The 22,109-nt window shown below is 41.8% G+C and overlaps 3 protein-coding genes and 1 non-coding gene across 8 annotated transcripts; all 4 read left to right on the plus strand.

Annotated features, from left to right (window-relative positions):
* Positions 1-98: 98 nt before the first annotated feature.
* LOC125310470 (flocculation protein FLO11-like) lies at positions 99-5,833 on the plus strand. Its single transcript, XM_048267931.1, has 5 exons — positions 99-167; positions 414-472; positions 558-636; positions 4,104-4,196; positions 4,338-5,833. Exons 1-5 carry the CDS (start codon positions 147-149, stop codon positions 5,745-5,747), a joined length of 1,662 nt encoding a protein of 553 aa, XP_048123888.1. The 5' UTR covers positions 99-146; the 3' UTR covers positions 5,748-5,833.
* A 386-nt stretch (positions 5,834-6,219) lies between these two features.
* On the plus strand, positions 6,220-11,791 carry si:ch211-214j24.15 (GTPase IMAP family member 8). Of its 2 annotated transcripts, XM_048267911.1 has the most exons (6): positions 6,220-6,269; positions 6,754-6,816; positions 7,413-8,108; positions 8,638-9,348; positions 9,606-10,286; positions 10,406-11,791. In XM_048267911.1, exons 1-6 carry the CDS (start codon positions 6,248-6,250, stop codon positions 11,275-11,277), a joined length of 3,045 nt encoding a protein of 1,014 aa, XP_048123868.1. In that variant the 5' UTR covers positions 6,220-6,247; the 3' UTR covers positions 11,278-11,791. The 2 variants fall into 2 exon arrangements, with proteins under 2 accessions (XP_048123868.1, XP_048123869.1); XM_048267912.1 differs by lacking the exon at positions 6,754-6,816 and having other exon boundaries at positions 6,253-6,695.
* Positions 11,792-12,026: 235 nt separating this feature from the next.
* Positions 12,027-21,273, plus strand: si:ch211-214j24.10 (uncharacterized protein LOC558894 homolog). Of its 4 annotated transcripts, none has more exons than XM_048267908.1 (10): positions 12,027-12,334; positions 12,714-12,986; positions 13,153-13,317; positions 13,864-14,028; positions 14,609-14,732; positions 15,097-16,170; positions 16,300-17,109; positions 18,541-19,374; positions 20,107-20,139; positions 20,636-21,273. In XM_048267908.1, exons 1-10 carry the CDS (start codon positions 12,326-12,328, stop codon positions 20,683-20,685), a joined length of 3,537 nt encoding a protein of 1,178 aa, XP_048123865.1. In that variant the 5' UTR covers positions 12,027-12,325; the 3' UTR covers positions 20,686-21,273. The 4 variants fall into 4 exon arrangements, with proteins under 4 accessions (XP_048123865.1, XP_048123862.1, XP_048123866.1 ...); XM_048267905.1 differs by having other exon boundaries at positions 12,040-12,334; positions 14,609-14,798; XM_048267909.1 differs by lacking the exon at positions 13,864-14,028 and having other exon boundaries at positions 12,040-12,334; positions 14,609-14,798.
* On the plus strand, positions 19,575-19,710 carry LOC125311121. Its single transcript, XR_007196447.1, has one exon. It is a non-coding gene; the product is annotated as a small nucleolar RNA SNORA15 (small nucleolar RNA).
* Positions 21,274-22,109: the final 836 nt, after the last annotated feature.

Raw genomic sequence — 22,109 nt, forward strand, 5'->3', positions numbered from 1 at the left:
AACAGTGCTGAGAAAGATTTGATTTCCTTGATCTTCAAATATATAGTCTATGTCTTCAACACTGGATGAAATGCATTCTGCTCTATGCGCGTGGAATGTGTGGAAAGTTAGACATATCCGTAGCAACGAAGTTAGTAACGAAGAAAATGGCGAAAAGAGGAAGAAAGGTAAGTCAAGTCAAGTCAGTTTTATTTGTATAGCGCATGATAACCACAGAGGGTAATTATGAGATAATGTTTGCTTCTGTGACATTTTACTGATTAATATGTGTTATGTATCATTGAAACTGGAGAAATGTGTAGGGTAACGGAAGCGTGCGTTGTGATTGTTTATCACGTATCATTAGTGCTAAGGCAGCTGCCATACTAGCTTAACTTGTTTTTACGGTAACCATCTGTTAATGTTATAAAAAGACAAAACATGGAAAGAGGACACAAGCCGAGGAGACTGCGGAGGCAACAGGGAACACCAGGTACGAATACTTAACAGGATCCGATCATTTAAAGTTACCGTTATTCGTTAAGTCCTTATTACAACTGTGCTACCCTCCCTCTCAGCAAAACCTCCGCGACTGTCCCCGTGCCTGATGTAGGCCTATCTTATGAACAATTAACCGCTATTACACAGTTATTAGAGGTAGGTCATTATACATGTTTAATAAAAGTGTGTCATAAATGAAACTTCATAAACATAGACTAAGACCTTTAACAACTTAAAGGAGAATTCCGGTGTGATATTGACCTAAAGTGTGTTGAAACATGATACCGAGTGTGAAGGTATTAGTAGGGGAGATTATGTGAAAAATCGTTACGTGGTGGATAGAAGCATACAATTTGGTAGATATGTTCCTTGGGTGACCCTAAGACATCATAGAAGGGGTGATCAAATAGCCTGGCGGGCCATCCTATATCATTGAAATGTATAGTCTGGCATCGAACCATTCACCTCGCTTAATCCAAGGGGCGGGCAGAGAATTGTCTTTCAAACTGCCTAGGCATGCAATAGGCCAGCGCTACGACCATATCCGTATCCGGTCGGTAAAACGGCAAATACCTTTTTCGAAAGGAATGACTTAAGTGCATTGTGTTGCTCAACTTTCAAAGAAAAGCACAAGTCCAACTTCTCCAAAGTTGACGCCAACGCCGATTCAAACAACCGCTCTTAGTTCGCCATAGCCACCTTCCTTGTTGTTCACTGTCGCCGGGGACTGTCGCTTATCCTGTTAAGCCCGCCTTAAAGACTCTATAACAAAATAGAGCTGTGATTGAATAACATCCACGGTGTTAGCCAATAGAAATCCCTATGGTTTGATACTAGACGTACAGGCTGAGCAAATTAATTTGCCGCCGCTAGGGTGCGTCTAGATTTCTAGGCTAGTGATCAAACATATCTCAAACAGGAAGTGAGATTTTGTAGAAATTCAAAATGGCCACCCATATAATTGACAGCTGATTCAGAGGGCACTTAAACAACCTCCTAAAAGCTTGAAATTTGATATATGTCCCTTGGGTGATCCTACGTTATCCTGGAAGATTACTCCAAGAAATCTGAAACGGGAAGTGAATTTTTAAAGAAATTGAAAAAAGGCTGCACTGCCTATCCACACAATTGGCAGCTATTTCAAAGGCCACCTAAACAACCTCCTAAAATCATGAAATTAGGTATAAGTGTCATAGATATGTCTCTGTTTTAAGCAGACAATACGGCTACACTATGGCTATATCCACCTATTGTCTCAAGGATACTATAAACACAGACAAGCACCTCAGGCAGACCTCATAAAAAACATACAATTAAGCACACATGTCCCCTACAACTTCTTAAGACACAGTAAAACACCACAATAGATTACATTAGTCCTACTCTACATACTGCATATTTGCATCTGTTCACATGCTCTGGCACATTGGCATAATACTGTGCAAGGCAACTCAGCATCCTGGCATCGGCACTTTCGAGAGCAGAGAGGCTCCCCTTTGCTGCCACATTTAAGAGGTTCTCTACATACTTTGGCTGCCTCTGGTAAAAGTGTCCATAAAGGTGTCCAAAAATCATCTAATTTGGTCCATCCATATTTTTCAGGAGAAGGCACTGACTGGGTAGCCTGCAGACCTTTGGACCAAATGCTAGCTTGGTACACTGCTCTATTTGAATGCTGTATCAGTGCAGCCTGTGTGGGAGGAATATTTTCCATTGAGAGACATATTTGAGAAAACAAGTCCTTCCTGAGATCATTGACTTTCATGATCCGTTTTTTTATCGTAAAGAACACAAATGTACTTCTCCAGCATGCAAACATGTTTGATTCCTGGCTAAGCAGTTGAAAAGGATTTGCTGTCATAGCAATGAAGGCATCCTTTACCCACCCTTTAGAAGGAGTCTGCTGTTCCAGAGGTAGCCACCCCATTATCACATAGTGCAGTTGTTCAACTACTTCCATCTAAAAGTTATCCGATTGTGTTCCATAGAGCTATGTGTAACCCACCAAGCATCACAAACATCTCTCCATAACAGTATCAGTATAACTGGATCTCTGGATCACTCCACTGAACCATTTTTGTAAATGTATATAGTGGTTGGTCAAATGCCATGGTTGGTCAAATGGTCAATGGCCGGAATTTAGGTGCTCTGTCAATTGTTTTACAACATTCATGCCATGTCTGACCATAGCAAAGCTGGCAGCTTTTTCATGAAAGAGAGGAACAGTTCTGGCTAAAGTGAAGCATCAGTTTGATTGCATGCTCACCCCACATTTCCTCCTCTGTTATTGCCCATGCTAAGTTCGATTTGGTTAACTTTTGGCACTAAGATGGCCTTTGGTTGACAAGTAACAGCTGGAATTGTATTGCAGAGGTGTCATTGTTTTCAGAGGGGAGGCCCACATTGATGGAGTTTGGGAACCCATGCTGTAGTACAAATCAAAATTTCGTAGCTTCTAATGTTATTCCTGAAATAACGGTACAGTACCCCCCAGGAAGCCCCACAGATTCACAAATACGCACCCCAGGTGATCATGGGGACACAATTAGCCTAGGGATGCCTTTGTTTGCCTAGATTTAGCTTGATAATTGGAACCCAGCTAGTGGTTCTACATTGGCTAATGCTAACGCTAACACTGGCATAACATTTGGTCAATGAGTTGTGTCCCTATTTAGGGCTTGATCTCTGCTCATGTGGACATTTTAGCCATAAACTGTGTTTTGAAAATGATTAAGTGATATTTATGTTATGCATACATAAATAACTTCTCAGATGAGGATGGCACATATTATTTGTTAACCATCTCTATATCTATCAAATGTAAAATAATAAGGTAGCAGAATAAACCATGATGCCCAACTATGTAATGTTTTATTATCCTTGGGTCGTTTTAGGCGGCCATCTTGGATTTTCCCTTAAAAAATGACCTAAATGAACCAGAAATGTTGGGCACCCCTTCTCAAATGATGAGATATATCATAAAGAGTGTCTGTACCAATCACCAAAAATAATTCCGTGGAAATGCATGGATTCCAGTTTCTTCCAGTAGCAGCAACTGGAATCCATGCATTTCCACGGAATTATTTTTGGAATCTGATCCTTTATCATACCTGTTCATTCTAACTCGTCGCTCGACTTATCGTGACTAAATTCAAGATGGCTGCAAACGCTAAACTTCATGAAGATACTGTCTGTATAAATCGTCTTGTAAGTAAACTACCAGTGCTTTTTCAAAGTTCTCAATGTCTCGTTTTAAATGTCAGGGCCCTTGGAAGTCTACCAATGAAGTGTGGAGATACATTGAGCCTCGTAAATGGTGTAAAACAGTGATTTATTTGCATGGCTAGCCGATGCGAAGCACCACCATTGAAAAAGCTGTTGGTAGCATCGGCTAACTAGCGCCAGATTTTGGAGTGCAGGGGACAAGCCGAGATGGGCTATGAGACATACGTTCACACTCGGTATCATGTTTCAGCACACTTTAGGTCAATATCACACCGGAATTCTCCTTTAAAACAGCTGTCAGATTTTCTGAGGCATATGGGAGAATTTTAATAGTTTCTAGCAGGTCTATCCAAATTGCAGACTAGTGACTTGTAATCCTTTGAATGTCTTATGCACAGGAGGACACAGATGAAGAGCAGGAAAGAGAACTCAAGAACACTGCACTGAGGGAGATGATTAGAAAAGGGCTGAAGATAATGATGGAACCTACGGTAGGGTTTTCATAGTCATTTTTCAGGCTATTACCCATCTACCCTATGCCCTATAGTGGATACAAAATATAGGTCCATTGATTGTTCACGAAAACATACCAACAACTATCACAATCCAATCATGCCTTGTCTCTTCTGCAGACATCAGAAATTGTACAGAAGCATCTCCCCTCTGCACCCAAGATTGTTGAGAAGGTGAAGGCCTTTGACCAGCAGTTGGCTGAGGAGATGCTGAAAAAAGTGTTTGACATGGTGGAGGTGATGTTCATCGAGCTGATCACCAAAGACGAGATCAGCAAAGATTTCTCCTCCATTTTCCTCATGCCCGAAAACAAAGGGCAGGGAGAACAACAGTGTCTCCCCAAGAAGATGGAGGAGTGGACCCTAGACCAATACAAGCTCCTGATAACACGTCTCACCGGTCACGTCACTATCATCATGCTGGACCACCTGATGCACACCTGTAAAAATGACCTGACCAATGACGCTAAGCTGTGGAAGGTAGGCTTCACCAAACCAGTCTACCTGCTCACGCACAACTTGGCAATGCAGGCTGCCAACACAGCTTACCACAACAAGTTTAAAGATTACTTGAAGCCTGGCAAAAGGAGCAAGCCGTTCTGTTTACCAGGCAAAGCCTCACTTGTATCAGCACCTGCACTGACGTCTCCGTCTGGAGCAGCTTCTCGAGAGGCTACTGGGTCGGCCTCCAAACCTTCAAGTAGCAACCAACAGGCCCCTGCTACTACACCAGCCTCAAGACCTGCCCAAACAGCATCCAGGCCTCAGTCAGCAGCAGCACAGAAGTCTGCCTCTGTGGCCTCCAGATCTCTGTGTAGCAACCAGCAGGCCCCTGCTACTACACCAGCCTCAAGACCTGCCCAAACAGCCCCCAAGCCAGCAGCAGCACAGCAATCTACCTCTGTGGCCTCCAGATCTCCATGTAGCAACCAACAGTCGTCTGCTGCCACGCCAGCCTCAAGACCTGCCCAAACAGCCTCCAGGCCTCAGTCCGCAGCTGCACAGCAAACTGCTTCAGTGGCCTCCAGATCTCCATGTAGCAACCAACAGCTCTCTGCTGTCACGGCTGCCTCAAGACCTGCCCAAACAGCCCCCAAGCCTCAGTCAGCAGCACAGCAATCTGCCTCTGTGGCCTCCAGATCTCCATGTAGCAACCAACAGCTCTCTGCTGCCACGCCAGCCTCAAGACCTGCCCAAACAGCCTCCAGGCCTCAGTCCGCAGCTGCACAGCAAACTGCTTCAGTGGCCTCCAGATCTCCATGTAGCATCCAACAGTTGTCTGCTGCCACGCCAGCCTCAAGACCTGCCCAAACAGCCTCCAAGTCTCAGTCAGCAGCAGCAGCACAGCAATCAGCCTTTGTGGCCTCTGGATCTATCAAACACCAAAACGTTTCTGCTGCCCCAGTGAGCACCACTGTACCCCCACCAGAGAAGCCTGAGAGGATTACAATGATGGTCATAGAGGTGGTTCTCAGCTCAATCAGAGACCTGACCAGACTGGGAATGCTGCCTGTGAAGAACGATGCGTAAGAGAGGCACAGCTGCAAAACAAGCAGTTTCTAATATGAGCATGGAATTAATATTTTTACAATTAAAGTATAACTAACAGAAACGTCTGAATGTATTTGCAATCAGTTAATTCTATTTAGTCACGTATGTAGAACTGTTTAATAAAGTAGGTAATTATGAAGAACAAATGCAACATGCAGTCAATACATACAATAGTGATGGTTGCTTTTCACTTCATCTGAGATGGGCAAAGTCAGTTTAATACCCTACATATTTGGCGCCACCAGGTGGAGAAAAAAATACACAACATCCCAATCAAAGTCATGCCAAGTCTGGTGTCCAGTCCATTTATTTTTTTCTAAACATTTTCAGATAATTGTTATTTTATATATCAATCATTTAAATCATTGTCATATAATTATCATAGACTTTTTCCATTTAAAAAAATGAATATAACATGAGATCAGCACCTGGAGGAAGAAGGGCTGTGCACAGGGATTTTGAACCTTGATGGACAACATATGAGATATTTGATCAAAAAAGGTAAATATGCGTAACTGTGTCTTGTGATGGTGTGTCATGGGATGTGCCTTGCTACAGTTGCAAGAACAGAAACATGCCAGGGGGAACACCTAAAGGAAATGCTGACTAATGACTGATTAATGTATCAAGATGCAGTGATGTCAGGATAAGAGGACAATTAGAGTTGAAAAGTGACTGGTTTTGCTGTGGCAGTAGTGGTATATTAACCAAAGGCGTATGCTATGACTCCTTGAGTGTCATAAACCTGAACCTTTGCACTGCATATTTTTTTAAGTGTGTTTTATTGACCAGGCTCATACATTGTTAAGTGCATGCACAAGTGAATATGAGAAGGAGAGTGTGCAAACACAAAACAGCTCCAGAGAAATTAGTAAACCTAAAGTAACGGCTGGCGAAACATGGCCACTAAAGAAATACAGAGACAAGGTAGGCATAAGTCACTCTATTATATTACCATTATGTTTTGATATGTTATGTTTTTCAGTAAAATGCCTGAATGGAAAAGGTCTGAATGAATCAGTGTGCACTGCAGGATATCAACTTGGAGGTGGGGACTGTGACCAGCTACACCCATTTGACTTAACATTGTCCACATCATTGTAAAAAGTATTTGAGTTTGAGCTTTTTTGTTTATTTTTCATTTAAGAAATAGCCCGGATTTCCTTCCTATTCAACATGCGTATGCGTAATTGGTTTCAAGGATGTGGTCTCTCGTTTTGTCATATCCACAAACCAAAGCTCTGTTTTAGAAGTGTTAGCTCCAAAGTATATCTTTCAAATGTATGCAGAAGAATGTGACATTTTGTGAGAGTAATGGCTATATGTTGACACAGCTCAACCTTATCTTGCTTTTGCTGTACATTACTTACAGTATGTTATGTAAGTTACTGTACATACTAGAAGTTCTTATCCATTGAACAATGTGTAACCTGCAAAACTATAAATATTAACATTTTAACTAAAAGTACTTGTAATACCTTAATGCAAATACTGTAATCCTCAATTCTTTGATTAACACTAAAACAACAAATAAAAGACACTAATACAAAAAAAAAATAATAATAATAATTTCAATGGCTTTAATTTCAAAGTACAAATAATGAAAATGTGTTTTTTTTTTTCTTCTTTTTTTGTATTTGTCAGGGCCAGGACAGCCGCTCTCAGAACTCCGGATTATTCTCATTGGAGGAAGAAACTCTGGAAAAATGTGCGTGGGAAACACAATCATAGGTGCAGAGGAGTTTGTCACACGAGAGCGAACCACCTGTCTGAGGAGACAGGCCAAGGTTTTGGGCAAGCATGTTATTGTCACTGACACCCCGGGCTGGTGGTGTGACTTCCACGCTAGCGACACCCCAGAGCTTGTGAAGAAGGAGATTGTTCGTAGTGTAACACTGAGCCTCCCAGGTCCGCACATTTTTCTTCTGGTCATCAAAGTAGACTCGGCCTTTACCGAGAAGCGAAGACGGGCTGTTCAAGAGCATCTCGAACTTCTTGGCGAGGCGGCATGGCGCCACACTTGTGTTATATTCACAAAAGGAGAACACTCAAATAAGGTTGCAATTGAAAACCACATCAAAAGGGGAGGGAGACCCTTGGAGTGGATCCTTGAGAAATGTGGCAAGAGGTATCATGCCCTTTACATTAACTGTGGGCATGATATGACACAAAGTGTGCATCTATTGGAGAAGATAGAGGTGATGATAGCAGGAATAGGTGGGCTCTATTTTGAGATGGACCAACACATTCTGCGAGAAGTGGAGGACTGCAGGTCTGGCACGGTTCTGAGGGCCCAACAGCGATGGATGAGGGTGAAATCCCAAAGGTGCCTGCTCAGTGGTGAGTGGGTTGTGACCTGAAAAGTTCATTACTACAGATAACAGATTACAAAAGCTTATATACTGTATACCACTTATAGAATAGAAGTGGTATACAGTATATAAAGAAGAATATAGAAGAGTCTTAGTAATGAAATATGTTGTTGTGCACCACTGAATGACCAGTGAATCAGCTGTGACCTGATATGAGTTAATATGAATCTAATATGGATGTATAACAAACTTGTTATGACTGTTTAAGTTTTCCATACATTTTTTTCATAATGGAGACATTGATAATGGGCTAAGCCCGAAACGTTTGTTTCCCAGTTTTTTGTCCGTAGACTTATTGTAAAAACCTCGGCTCTCAATACAAATTTGTAGAGTATCAGGCCCTTGAGTGCGCCTCTTGAGTGCGCCTTTTTTCTACTGTATTACTCAACTTTTGGAGTTCACGCACCAGGCAAAACATTACAAACTTAAGACGCAGACGCCGATTCGCCATAGTTTTCCATACAGAAATTTGACCACTCCCAAACTTTCTCTGACAGGTCAGTCAAAACCCTTGGACAAACTGAGTCTTGTTCTATTGGGTGCAAGGGGATCGGGGAAAAGCTCTGTGGGGAATACCATTATTTCTGGACAGGAAGAGTTTAACAGAAAGAGGCGAACAGCTCACTGTGTAACCAAAACATGCAGAGTGTCAGGGAGGCAAGTCTCCCTGGTGGACACCCCTGGCTGGTGGATGAACTACTATGCACAAGACTCACCAGCGTCCATGAAACGGGAGTTGATGCGAAGTGCGCATCTGTGTCCCCCTGGTCCGCACTGCTTTCTTCTCGTGGTGCGTGTGGACAAGGCCTTCACTGTTATGTATGCAAGAGCTTTACAGGAACATGTGGAACTCCTCAGCGAAAGAGTATGGAACCACACTATTGTTTTATTCAGCTTTGGTGACTGGCTGGGAGACACAACCATTGAACAATACATTGAGAGTGAAGGAAGAGCCATCCAGTGGCTGGTTGAGAAATGTGGTAACAGGTATCATGTTTTCAACAACAAAAGCAAAGGAGATGGGTTCCAAGTCACTATGATGCTGGAGAAGATTGACGAAATGCTGGCAGGAAACAGTGGTCACCTTTACGAGAAAGATGAGAAGATATTTATGGAGTTGGAAAAGAGGAGAAAGGCTGACAAAGGAAGGGCAAGAGACAGAGCAATGAAAGTTGGGAAACAGCGAAAGGTGCTGAGATCACTTGTTGGTGAGTTAGCCACTGGCCTTTAAAATTAAATACCATGTGCTTACAATATCATGTACCAGAGAACAGCCCTTTAAGGTAATCATAAATAGCAAGATGAGGAATTATAGTTCTAGTCTTATAGAGAATATTGCTGACAGATTGTTAATTTAATTGTTTTCTGTTTTCTGTGCACAACATCCTATGAAATGAGTAGTGCTTTCCCTAGTGATGGTGGACGTGTGCAAAATAAAGTTTATGCTCATTGTTTTTTCTCACAGAGATGGTCAAAGTCCCCACTGACCTGAAGATCACATTGCTTGGGGAAAGACACTCTGGCAAGAGTGCCGCTGGAAACACAATCCTGAGCAGAGAGGAGTTTGAAGTTGGTGGCCATGACATTGATTTGGTTGAAAAAAAGGGAGATGTGGCTGGAAGAGAGTTAACAGTCATAAAGGTTCCAGCATTGGACTCTGTGGCCCTGGAGAAATACAACTTTATTGAGGAACTATCGCTTCATGCCCATGGGTGTGGTGTCCTCCTGTTAGTTGTGAACTGTAGTTCCTCATTCCACAATGTGGAATTTAAAGCAACAGTGTCACGCCTGTCTGCACTTGGGAAACAGCTGTGGCATCGCACCATGGTTCTTTTCACCAATGGGGACTGGCTGGGAGGCACCACCATAGAGCAGCACATTGAGAGTGAAGGGGAACCACTTCAAAAGCTGGTTGAGAACTGTGGAAATAGATACCACATTCTGGACAACAAGAACCGAGATGACAGAGGCCAAGTGTCAGAGCTTCTGGAGAAAATTGAGGAAATGCTTGTGCTGGTGAGGCTCAAGGACCAAAAGTACAAGGATGCTGTAGATGCAACTGTTATGGGACTTTCAGCAAAGTTAGAAAAGCTTAAGACAAATAATAATGCAGGCACACCTGAGGGCATCTCTCTCTCACAAGACAGTAAGTATTTATCCATTTTAATTAGTATGATTTAGCAGTCTAACAACAACTCTCTGAAACATATATGAACGGAATACATAACACAAACATATGTAAATAATAATAATTTATTATTGCAGGGTGTCCCATGGAGAGAGCAGGAGTTTTTAATAATTTGGGTGTTTCTGAGTCTCCAAATGTATCGGATATCACCCCTGCACAAGAAAGACCTCATGGACTGGCTAGGCCTGCAGGTGAACGATGCATATGTGACGCAATGGTGGCAGCGAGAAGCTCTTCAGCGGTTATACAGATAAATGACGGTTGGCAGTGGCCCTCAGTGAATGCCGGAAGAAGGGTGCTGGTAGCAAATGTTCCAGAGTGGTTGTGCTCAGGGGTCTCACAGGGCCCTAGAGGGTTGGGGTCAAATGGCTGGACTCCTGTCTCCACAGATGGGAGCCTTGCTTGGCTTGTGGTCACTCCAGTTTCAAAAAGGCAATCTCGCATGCTGCTTGGAAAAGAAGATGCTGAACACATGGCTGACTGTGTTGAAAGCCCATCGTCCCCTACTAAGCAACATGACCAAAGACACCTGAAAGAATTTATCAAGTCAGGAAGCCTCCAAGCACTAATAGATGAATGGGGAGACAGTAATATCGAGGAGCTAGAGGCCTTCATAGACTCTTACTTAGAGATGGTCTTGCAGGAATCAGTAGAATCAGCCTTAACAGAGCCGAGCAGTTCTGACACCAGCAGCTCTATCAAACATGCTGGTGTGAGTGTGGTTGAAGCTTGCCATGAGGTTCTATCATCCATTGACAGGAAACTCTCTAAGCTTGGTTTGATTGATGGGATGCAAAGGGACTTACAGGAGCTGAAGTCCACTTTGGAGCGGAGCAGCAAGATCATCCAGGATCTTATGGACCCAGGTAGACAAACGGCAGACAACTCAGTGTCCAAACAGGCAAAGAGACAATGTGAGGACAACACCTTAGAAATAAAAGAAAGATAAAGTATGGACTCTTCCTAATAAGACAGCTTTTTGACAAGACGGTTTTCGATTTTTGATAATACGCCCCCCAAAACAGACGGCACACATTTTTCAATCAGAATAGTTAATCGGAATGACAAAAAATTACTGCTTTAGGTTATTATCTATCATGCAAGATTTGGAAGATTTATCCAACTAACTTGATTAATTACACATGCTTTTTCATAAGCCAATTGGATTGTATTAATTGACCTGCCTGTGTTTTTCATACTTTTGCTGTCATTATTAGGCCATTGTGTAGGAGTAAGACATTGAAAATATGTATTGTGAAAAGATTGCCCTGATTTAAAGTAAACAAATTTAGTATTTAGTCTAGTTGCTATAGTCTTTTAGGCTACTTAGCCTAAATTTCATGAGCCATTTCTAGGCTATATTGTATGTATATAGGATAGCTGTGTTTTTTTTGTTGTTTTTTGGAGGGGTTTGTTTGTCTTTTCAAAACAATCTCAAATAAAGCTTGTTTCTTAATTATTAATGTTTTAGTAGGCTACTTTAATTTAGTGTAACCTATTACTCATATATAACAGATTGATTGTCAAATTAAATTAAATTAAATCTGGTGCTTTTATTCAACACGTTGTCTAGACAGACAGCCTAGACATATTTTTCACAGATTTTTACAGTATTGCGCTCTAGAATGTTAGCATTGAATGAAGCATTGCGCATGTGTGAGTGTCCTTGGATACCGCAACCTGTTTATTCATAATATTTTGGAATAATATTGATCCATGTGGTATTCTAAATCGTTTGATGTTATTTGAATGCAAACATTAAACTCTCATAGCCAAGACTAGCTTCTACCCAGAGCATTTGGATTGTTTTTCATGAAATCGGTTACGATGATGTCTTTTACATTAGGCCTACATGTAAATTAGCTGAAGTAAAATTTAATTGTTAATCGGATTATGGTAGCTTCTAATGGTAGGATCAAGAAAATATATCTAACGTTAAGAAATTCATAATAAATATTTCGGTATGACCTATCTTGTGCTTACAAGGAACAACAAGAATGGATAAGGTAGGCTAACGTTAATGTTATGTATCAAAATGCATAAATTATGCTAATGTTAACCATAATGTGCCACTCCTAACTCACAGGCTAGCGTTGCAGCAAGTGATGGCAAACCAGCCAGCTCACAATTTCTGTCTGAATGTATTTCGGTTTAAATGAACCTGAAGTTAACATTAGCCTACCTGTGATGTTCACATTTATGTTAATAACAGGTAACGATAGGCCTATGCTTGCTTGCAAAAATTAAATAATAATTTGGTCACAAGGCCTAGTTTACAGGTTACCGTTATTGTTGCAACTGATTGGCCAAAATCAGTGGGGTATCGATTTTCGGGATGTTGGACAGACTCGCTTCTAGTCTAACGTTACTGTTTTAATTACACAGGTAACACACCTTATTGCAGAATCTGTGCAGATAAATGCACTTTCAGCTGAAGAATTGTGTCATAAATTTAGTGAAGGGAAGTGCCAGGAGGAAACTGGACAGAAATCCACAGAACAGTCAGCTGTTTCAGAGGAACAGAGCATAGCATGTCAAGTTTCTGAACGCAGTGAAGATACTGAATATGATGCAGTAACACCAACAGAAAATCTTTACAATTTTGAGAAATCTGAGGGTCCCAGTCTACCAGCTCAAAGCCTCCATCATAAACACCAAGTAAGTGAGACAAGGGGCACAGTGAATGAATATCATCCACATCTGAATTGCCACATGCTGGTCCAAGAGCACGCTGTCTGTTCGAATTAGCCTCCTATGAGCTGGTCGCCAAAGTGAGAGAAACAAATAGCTTACACTATCAATATTGATGTTCCTTTGTTTCCAGGAAATTGTTCCATATTTAGGTAATCCCCTGAATTCAGTACATCCTAAACATGAATTCATCTCGGAGAGGCTCATTGGTCATCAGAGGAGTTCACTGAGACCTAGAAGGATTTTTCCCTGCATTAGATTGCAGTCTATCACTTATCAGGATTGCAGAGATGCTGAGGTACTGATTAGCATTAAGTTCTTTCATAGATTTGAGTACGGTCAAGTAGGCTACTCTTAATGTCTGTTTTTTTAATAAGCCAAAGAAGCAACATGTACTCCTCTGTTAGCTACTCTTTATTGGCTTCCTATAGCAGCCAGAATGCAGCTCTAATGCAAGACTTTTCCTTGTCGATGGAATTATTTGCCTAATGATCTACATTCTAGTGATAGTTTTGTCAAGAAATGTTAAAAGACTCATCATTCTAAATGTAGTCTGTAGCATGCCATGCCATTTACATAAGGCAGTACATTGTTCAGACACTGAGATATGCATGTAGAATCGTTTGAAGGTGTATTTGGGGTTGTCTCTGGTATTCACAGGTGTCCATAGTGAATATGGACTGAGGAAGTGTGCATGAAAATATTCATTTGAAATGTTCAAAGATATCAGTAGCACAACTCCCTTTTCTGTGTAGAAAACCATAATCATGAATAGTTCACATACTGTAGATGAGGGAGGAACACATTTTATTAAATAAACCCAATTTTTTTATTTTGTTTCTAGGACATTGTTCCACTTCTAGGAAACACAGTGTGCATGTCAAAAGATGAGTCAGTTGATGACTTTATTAGTCAAATAATACTATCGACTGGCTTCCAACAAATTAAGATCATTCCCCACAGTAGATTGCAGTCTATCACTGATCAGGATTCCATACAAAACACTGAGGTATTGATCAGCATGAAGTTCTTTGATAGACTTAAACATGATCAAACACTCTTTATGTCTCCTATCTTGAACAGGAAAGCAAGCACCTATTAGAGCTCTGGAGACTTCACTGCTTATCAAAGGAACATTGCATTACAAAATGTGCCTTTTGAACTCAAATAGTAGTCAATACTCCTAAAATTAAGTCAGACTTTATCGGGGGGAAACCCCCAAGGTTTGACATAATATAAATCTAAGTTACTTCTTTGTCATTATGTTGATCCTAATTGACTGATGAAGCTTGTTTTATTCTAGCAGAGTTGATTGTTTACAGTAAGAAAAGGATTAGCCTGTAGGCAAGACCACATTGTTTGTAGATTTACTGTATTGTACAGAACTACAAAATAGTGAATGACTATTTTAACTAAATACTCAAGGACTATTTTAACTAAATACTCAATGACTATTTTAACTAAATACTCAATGACTATTTGAACTAAATACTCAATGACTATTTGAACTAAATACTCAATGACTATTTTAACTAAATACTCAATGACTATTTTGTCATTTGTTTTTGTTGTTGTTGTTGTTTTTTTAGTGTGAAACTACAAACCGGACCCATTTAGAAAGTCTGCACATGCTGTCCAACCAACAGATTAAAAAACACCTGATGGAGTCTGAGGGTGGTGGAACAGAGCGATCCACACCTTTTGGACTGCTAGGTACAGCCTACAAATGCACAATAAACCAATTAGCAGATCTCAAGACCTGGCACGGCTATCATTGGGGTAAAGTCAGATTGTATGCTTTGTTCTATTGTTTAATATGCTCTTTGGGTAAGGCACTCCAAAATTGTTTGTAAAATAAAACATAAACTTCTAATTGTGGTGAACAAGTAATGCATACAGTACATACTGTACATAACATAAAATTATAGCTACTACTTAAACATGTCAATGTTAGAATAAATTCAGTGATAGACTTTATTTATTATAGACCACGGATCTGTAATACTGCTAACATGTGCTAGCTGTAGCAGAGATATAGTACAAAAGTGATCATTACTGTTATGTCATTGTATTCCAGACCTTGATGAAGAAAGGGGTCAATACTATGGAGATCCATCTCAGAACATATTTGGAAAGCCATGGGAAGGAACAATTCTTCAATATTGGAATGATGATGAAGATGAGGTCGAAGCTCTGCTGGGTGCCCAGGGCTTTGAAGCAGAGCCGTCGACAAGGCAGGGGACCCAAAACGGGGGCAAAGGAACAGCCAAGGGCAAACGTGTGAGTTTAAAGGAGCAAAGAAGATTGAAGTCCTCTATGAAGAAAAAGCATTGGACTGGGTTCAGACAGAACAACGGCTGTTATGATGTAGAGGGCAGAAAGGAATCCAGAAACCCATATCATCCTTTTAGGGGTATGAGCCTTTTGCCTTACCACTACAGCAGTGTTTCGCCTGATGTGGTATTATCACCACGACCAGGTCCACCGGTTGCCTCGTGGCCATCAATAACTCAGATTTTTGATGATGTCTACTCTCGCACAAGCCAGAGCACCAAGGACCACAGGGAGAGAGTTATAGAGAGAGCCAGAAAGGTCCACCATCAACGGTGCCTAAATCGTGAGAGGGCATACAGTGAAGGAGGTGGAAAGAGAACCTGTGCCGACAAAATGGAAGAGAGCAGGGATACTGTGAAGCCTGAGCACGAGGCAGATTTGATAAAGGAAGCCAAAGAGGCACAAACATTTAAAAGAATGAAGCAGAACAAAGGTGACAAATTCAAAGTAGCTGCATCTGAACTGTTGCCCTCAGAAATAGCAGAGGATAAGACCAAGATCAACAAAATAAAAAAAAATGGTAAGATAAGCAAAGACAAAAGAAAAGAAAAGCGTATGGCTAACAAAGGAGAGTCAACTAAGCTGTCGCTGGAAATAGAGGCCCAGAAAGAAACTGAGGAAGTCACTGATGATTCCAATATTTCTGATAAAAGCCCTGAAGAAAATTGTCAAAGTGTGGAAGTAATTGAACAGGATGACCTAGAAGCTCAGAATAAAAGAAAACATTGTGAGAACATTAAAAGCGATGACAGAAATTACTCAGAAAGGAAAATGGGAAATATCACAACCAAGTCAGTTATAGAAAAAAATACCATTGGTGAGTGATACAAAATAACATTGAGATCTATGTTAATATATTTAGCCAAGGTTACACTGTTCATAGACGTTGTTCAATAAAACTGAAGGTAAATTGAATTGTAAGCTTATATATTTATTTCTTCCACAGGAGATGGTCATTTTGAGGAGATACATTCAGAGAATTCCCAACAAGTTGAAAAAATCAGAGATCAGTTAAAAATTTGTGAAAATGTGGAGGAAAAGAATGTGAAACATCAAAGACTGAATGATTTCCCATCAGAAGCACCTTCAGTTGTTCCAAAGGGCTATGACTCAGCAACTGAGAGCAAGGAGCATAATCACACAGATCAGGGAGTTTTAGAGCATATCATATGCAAGACATCTCAGGAATCTTACTGCAGGGAGACCGGTAACTCCCCAGACACAGACTCTGTGGACAGTGTGCCTTATGCAACCTATCACAGCCAGTTTAGGAGGCAGAATGGGGGAACTAGATTGCCCAAAGGCAGGGTGTCAGCAGCAGACAGGAGGACGAGGTCTGCAGACTGGGAAAACCTCCAGCAGGGTAAGCAGAATGAGGCCAACTGGCGCTGGAGGGAAGATAGCGCTGCCGCTGGTGACTGGGCATGTCAAAACAAGGCAGAGTTGAGACCAACTGAGAGCCAAAGGAGTAAAAGGAATCACAGCCGGGACCAGAGAGACTCAGACCAAAATGAATGTAGGCCTTATGAAGGAATCAGCTTGTTCCGTCTCCACACAGATAGACATAGAGGCACAGGTGATGAGATTGTGTCTAATGGGAGAGCTAAAAAGCAGAGGAACAGCCAGCATAGGAAACCATCCCGCAAGCAGAGATTGAGAGGCCACTTACCATCAAGCAGCTCATTATCTACAAATTGGAGGAGTAAAAAGGATGAGTTAGAGAATGAGAGCATTAATGAGGACTCCCCAAGACAAGGTGATATAGATGGCAGTGCCTGTTTTTAAAATGTGCAATGTTTGACATTACTTAGCATAGATCTATTTTTTTCTTATGGGATGAGGGAGGTTCTTCTCCGCCCACCTTCGCGATTCTTCCCTCCTCTCTTGGCGCCTCAAATAACCGGAAGCGATAACACTCACTTCCACCCGGCCAGTCTGTAGCTTCCGTGTGGCCCTGCCTGAAGTCGTCAACACGCCGTCCTGTCTGAAACTGTAATTAGCGCTAGCTATATTTAAATTCATAGGGAAGCAACACTTCAAGATATGCATATTAAACCAGGTGAGCGTTTCTTTCTCGACAATAAGGAAATTGTGGTATATGAAAAGATGTACTTTGCCTAATTGTCCATGATAGCTACGCCAGCTAGAGTTACTTAGCTTGCTAGCTGGGTAGACAGTTTGTCAGCACGCTTTGAATGAAGTAACGTTAACGTTAGGCGGTCAGGCTTACGAAACTTTACTGTTCTGGGTAAATGAGATATCCCATCTCTTTTGAATGTGTCATTTTGTAATGTCAATGTACTGAAAAAAGTCCCACATATTCCTACCGTTAATCTAAAGGGTAGTCGCTGTCAATGTATCTGAATACTTTCCTTTTTTTTCCAGTTGAAGTAAGCTGGTTAGCAAACGTCTGCCAACTAGCAAGGTAGCCAAGCAGCTAATCTTAGCTAGCATATGTTAGTCATTCCTATCATACAGTTTTCAATCCGGATCGGTTAACTGAACTTACATGACCATGTGTATTATTTGTCCTGCTGCGAAGGCCACGTTTCGTTGAGTTGCAACTGGCAAAATACACCACGTATACCCGATACGGCTTCAAAAACATGTAACGTTACTGAAGTGAACTTCTCCAACGTTAGCTGGCTAACTTGGTAGCTAGCCAGCCCTTCTGTTGTTGACACCAGAAGTAGTTGGCTAACGTTGGGGTAACGTTACTAGCTGTCTTGCTCGCTTCTGCTCCTTGTCAGAATATCTGGAAGCAGTGTTCTGCTCACAAGATTCGTAGACCTGCGCCTATTTTTTTCCCCATGTGATGTCCCGTGTGTTTAGCCTAGGCACTTTTAGTTGATTTGATGATCTTAGTTAACGTTAGCCATAACCATAGACTGCATAACGCGGCGGCGCTAAGCAGAAGTCAACGTTTTTTAATGCCATTTAATGTAATTTTTTAAAATGACCAACCGGTATATGCTTTCAGGGTTTGTTTGGCTTGGTAAAAAGTAATGATGGTTCCATGCGGCTCTGTATTTAAGTAATAAACCTAAACGACAGCTTGGCCTTTTAGGCAATTTAAATTGTAGGCCAAGCACCCATATAACTTGACTATATGACATGTATTTGTTTCGTTTTTGATTTGTCTAGTTCTGCATTGATGTAATGTGTGATTTCGAAATAATTTCTTCAGGTTCTTGGGAGGCCAACAACGCCGTATGTGAGTCAGATCGCCTGTGTGACCCTGCTGTTCTGGTTTCGCCCCCTAAGCCTGAGCCTCACATCCGGAACCGCCGCCTTTCTCCAGGTTCTGGCATTGGTGGTGGAGGTGGAGGAGGTTGCTCTGCGGGGCCTGACAAGCAAAGCAGACAGGCTTCCCCATCGGCGCTCGAGGCCACTCTGAACGGGACTGGCCAGCCATTCACGTTTGCTCACAGCCGCGAGAGGGAGCGGCGGGGCCACACCAGAGGCCGCGGCCCCCGGCGGGAGAGCCTGAGGGTAGGCGGCCGTCCCAGCGGTGACAAAGCCCAGAGGCCCGGCCCCGTCCAGAAGGCCCGGTGGGTGGAGGACAGCCTGTCTCTGCTCAAGCCTCCGCCAGCCTTCCCTGTGAAGGACAGCCCTGCCAAGCTGCAACCGGCCGTGAGCTACGCTTCCAAGGTGAAGGCAGGGGGTGGCGCGTCGGGGGGCACCGAGGAGCCCCCCGGGATTGGAGTGCTGCTGCAGAACCAGTGGGGGCTGAGCTTTATTAGCGACGGGCCGGCCGAGAACAGTCCCTCCATGGCGGCCCCGGACCTAGCCCAGATCCCAACACCCCAGGCCACGCCAGAAACTGCAGCCAACCACCCCACTCCCCCCTCACACCCCCTCACAGGAGATATGGACTCTGAAAAGCCTGCCCTCACCACCCCTCCAGCCCCTGCTACGTCCTCTTTCTCCATGGAGCTGTGCAACAGACAGGACGAAAGCTCTGGAGAGCTGCTCCTCACCTGTCGTCACCTGGTAGAGGCTATGCAATACCACGTCCAAGGTGAGAGGCCTCCCTTTGCCTATGGTAGAATATAAAGCTGGAACACTGGATTGCCTCAGTTAGGCTCTCATTCACAAAGATAGAGGGTTACATGATGGCTAAATTCACAGACCCACACATAGGTAGGTTGATAGACCTGCCTATTTTTTCCCCTTGAGCTGTAAACATGGATATGAATCCATTCATATGTTTATTTGTTGGCACGGCTGAATTCTGCATTGCTCTGACCGTAGTAATTGCAGTCAGACACCATGCAAGATAATCTCACACTGTCCTTTGTGTTCATATATGGTCAGGCAAACTTGTCTAATCACTAGAGGGACAGTGAGCACAGAAATTACAGGCTTCAGGAAGGTCCTCCAGAGGGCCTGGTCTATTTTTCTTTCTTTTCCTTGCTTTTTGTTTTTTTTAAACGAAGTAGGTAAGCAAAATGCCTAGAGCAAATACCAACCCTAAGATTGATGACCCCAGTCACGCTTTTGTTCATGGGCAATGTTTTACTCAACATCAGTCTATTGGGCTGTTCTAGAGGGCTTCCGATTCTTTGTGTCTTATATCAAAGCAATATATCTGTCCTGTAGAGTTTTGTTGATTTTATTTTTTTGCTTGATGTGTACAGTTCAGGATCTATGTATTGTTAACAGTTCTATGTCCGCCAGGTTAAATGCCAGTGTTTTTTGTTGTTTGGTCATACCAAGCCTTACTCATGACGACTTGTCTCTTCATTTTCAGAATGGAACACTGTGTACAACAGACAGAAAGAAGGTAAGCTATCCATTGATAATTAGGCGAACCACGACATCCATTTCAGTGAAGTAAATGTTTTGACTTATTAGAGAAGTAAGGCTGCATGATGTGACCAAAAATATACGTCACGACTATTTCACAGATTATTTACCCTGGTGACCGTAAAACCAACATCAAAATAACTTGCAAGTAACTGGCAAGTTTAAAAAAAAAAAAAAAAAAAAAAAAAAAAAACACACGTTTCAAATATTGCCCATTGCACAATGAGCTTCATTGGCATATGTCATGGCATCAGTACTCAAAATTATCCTGAAAATATATGTACATTTTACATAACTTGACATGATCAGTTTAGAGATAATTGAATTTAAGTAGGAGGTTAGAAGTAGGCATAGTGGTACATTTCCAGGTAATTGTCCAGTGAGTGGGGCCAGACCTGTCTGTGTCAGATGCTGGACTGAACAGGAGATCCTTCAGAGGGCCTCAATAACAGCTGTTGTCTGTCTCCTTTCAGATCCAGCCAAGGTGGCCTGGTACAAGAACTCCCTGGAGCAGCCGGCCTAGCACCAGGACGCACAGAACACTTTTCTTTTCTTTCTTTGTTTTGTTTTTTTCTCCTTACATGTACACATAAATACACCTGTATGTACAACCATGCTATTGCGCTCTCGCATACATACACTCACACACACACACATAAAACATATACACACTGCACTCAGGTTGATCTTTTTCACACATCCCACACTGAAACACTTTGATCCTATCCCTTGAAGAGAGAATTAAGTCTTGGACTTCTCGGTTGCCTTACAACAGAGCCTGCCTCAGTGAACTTGATTTCATGTACATCGCTCGAATGGATAGCCTCATCAGTCCCTTCCCCCCCTTTCTTTTTTTAAAGCCATCATAAAAAAAAAATTGAGAATTTTTAAAGATGGGTCTGTATTAAGAGCTGTAATTTTATTGTAAAGAACTACAGTTTTATTCTTAAGATGTCCTATTTACCTTCCATTTTCAGGAGTCCCCTCTGATATGCGAGTGGTCAATCAAGCACTTTCTTATCCGTTGTGATTGTGAACAGAGCTTTCTATTACAGCCCTCTCAGACTGATTGTATTTTTTTAAAGCACAGACTTAAAATATATCTGTAGTTACCCCAAAAAAAAAAAAAAAACCCTTTCACACTTAATTTTCATATACTTTTTTTTTTTGGTCCCCTATAGGGATTGCTAAATGTGCTTTCCCCACAAGTTTACGTAGGTGCACCTTGCACAGTGTGGAAGTGCCCTTTTTGAGTGTGTGGTGTGTATTAACCGTATTTTTTTTTTTTTTTTTTTTTTTTTTGACACACCCAATTTAGTTCAATGTTTGGTTGAATGTCAATCATATACCCAGTCTAGGATCTTAGTTGATTTTATTATGGGTTATGGTTTTGGGTTAGAATGGAAACTTATATTATTAAAAGAGCCTACTACACTGGAGGAAGTTTTGATGGTAAATCAGCAGTATTGAAAAATTAAAAATAAAAAAGGTTATCAATAAAAACTAAGTTAATGTGTGTGTCTGTGGCTTACTTCCATTTTGGATGCCCTGTTGGCTTCAAGCATGAGGGTGAAGAAACTCCAAAAGTCCAGAAGGGGGCAGCATCAAGTTCCAGGCCATGCATCCCCATTGAATTTTGTGATTCAGATGACTGCAACCAGGGATGTAGTGGAGGCTGAACGCAAGTAAACGCAGTTTATCAACCGCTGAGATTTCAGAAATAGAGTTTATTCACTAATTGCCACTTTTAACATTAAAAATCACACTGTATTATCCATAGTCACAAGATGTACACGCAACACTAGAAATCATTTAATACTACTGGTATTGTTATAAACATTGGACAATAACCTCCACCATCATCAAACATGTTTTGAATTTATTTTTAAAAATCTAATACAGCATGACACAGTCCACCTTACCGTGATCACAGAATTCATAGAAACT

The sequence above is a fragment of the Alosa alosa genome, chromosome 17 (genome assembly GCF_017589495.1).
Source record: "Alosa alosa isolate M-15738 ecotype Scorff River chromosome 17, AALO_Geno_1.1, whole genome shotgun sequence".
Lineage (NCBI taxonomy): Eukaryota > Metazoa > Chordata > Actinopteri > Clupeiformes > Clupeidae > Alosa > Alosa alosa.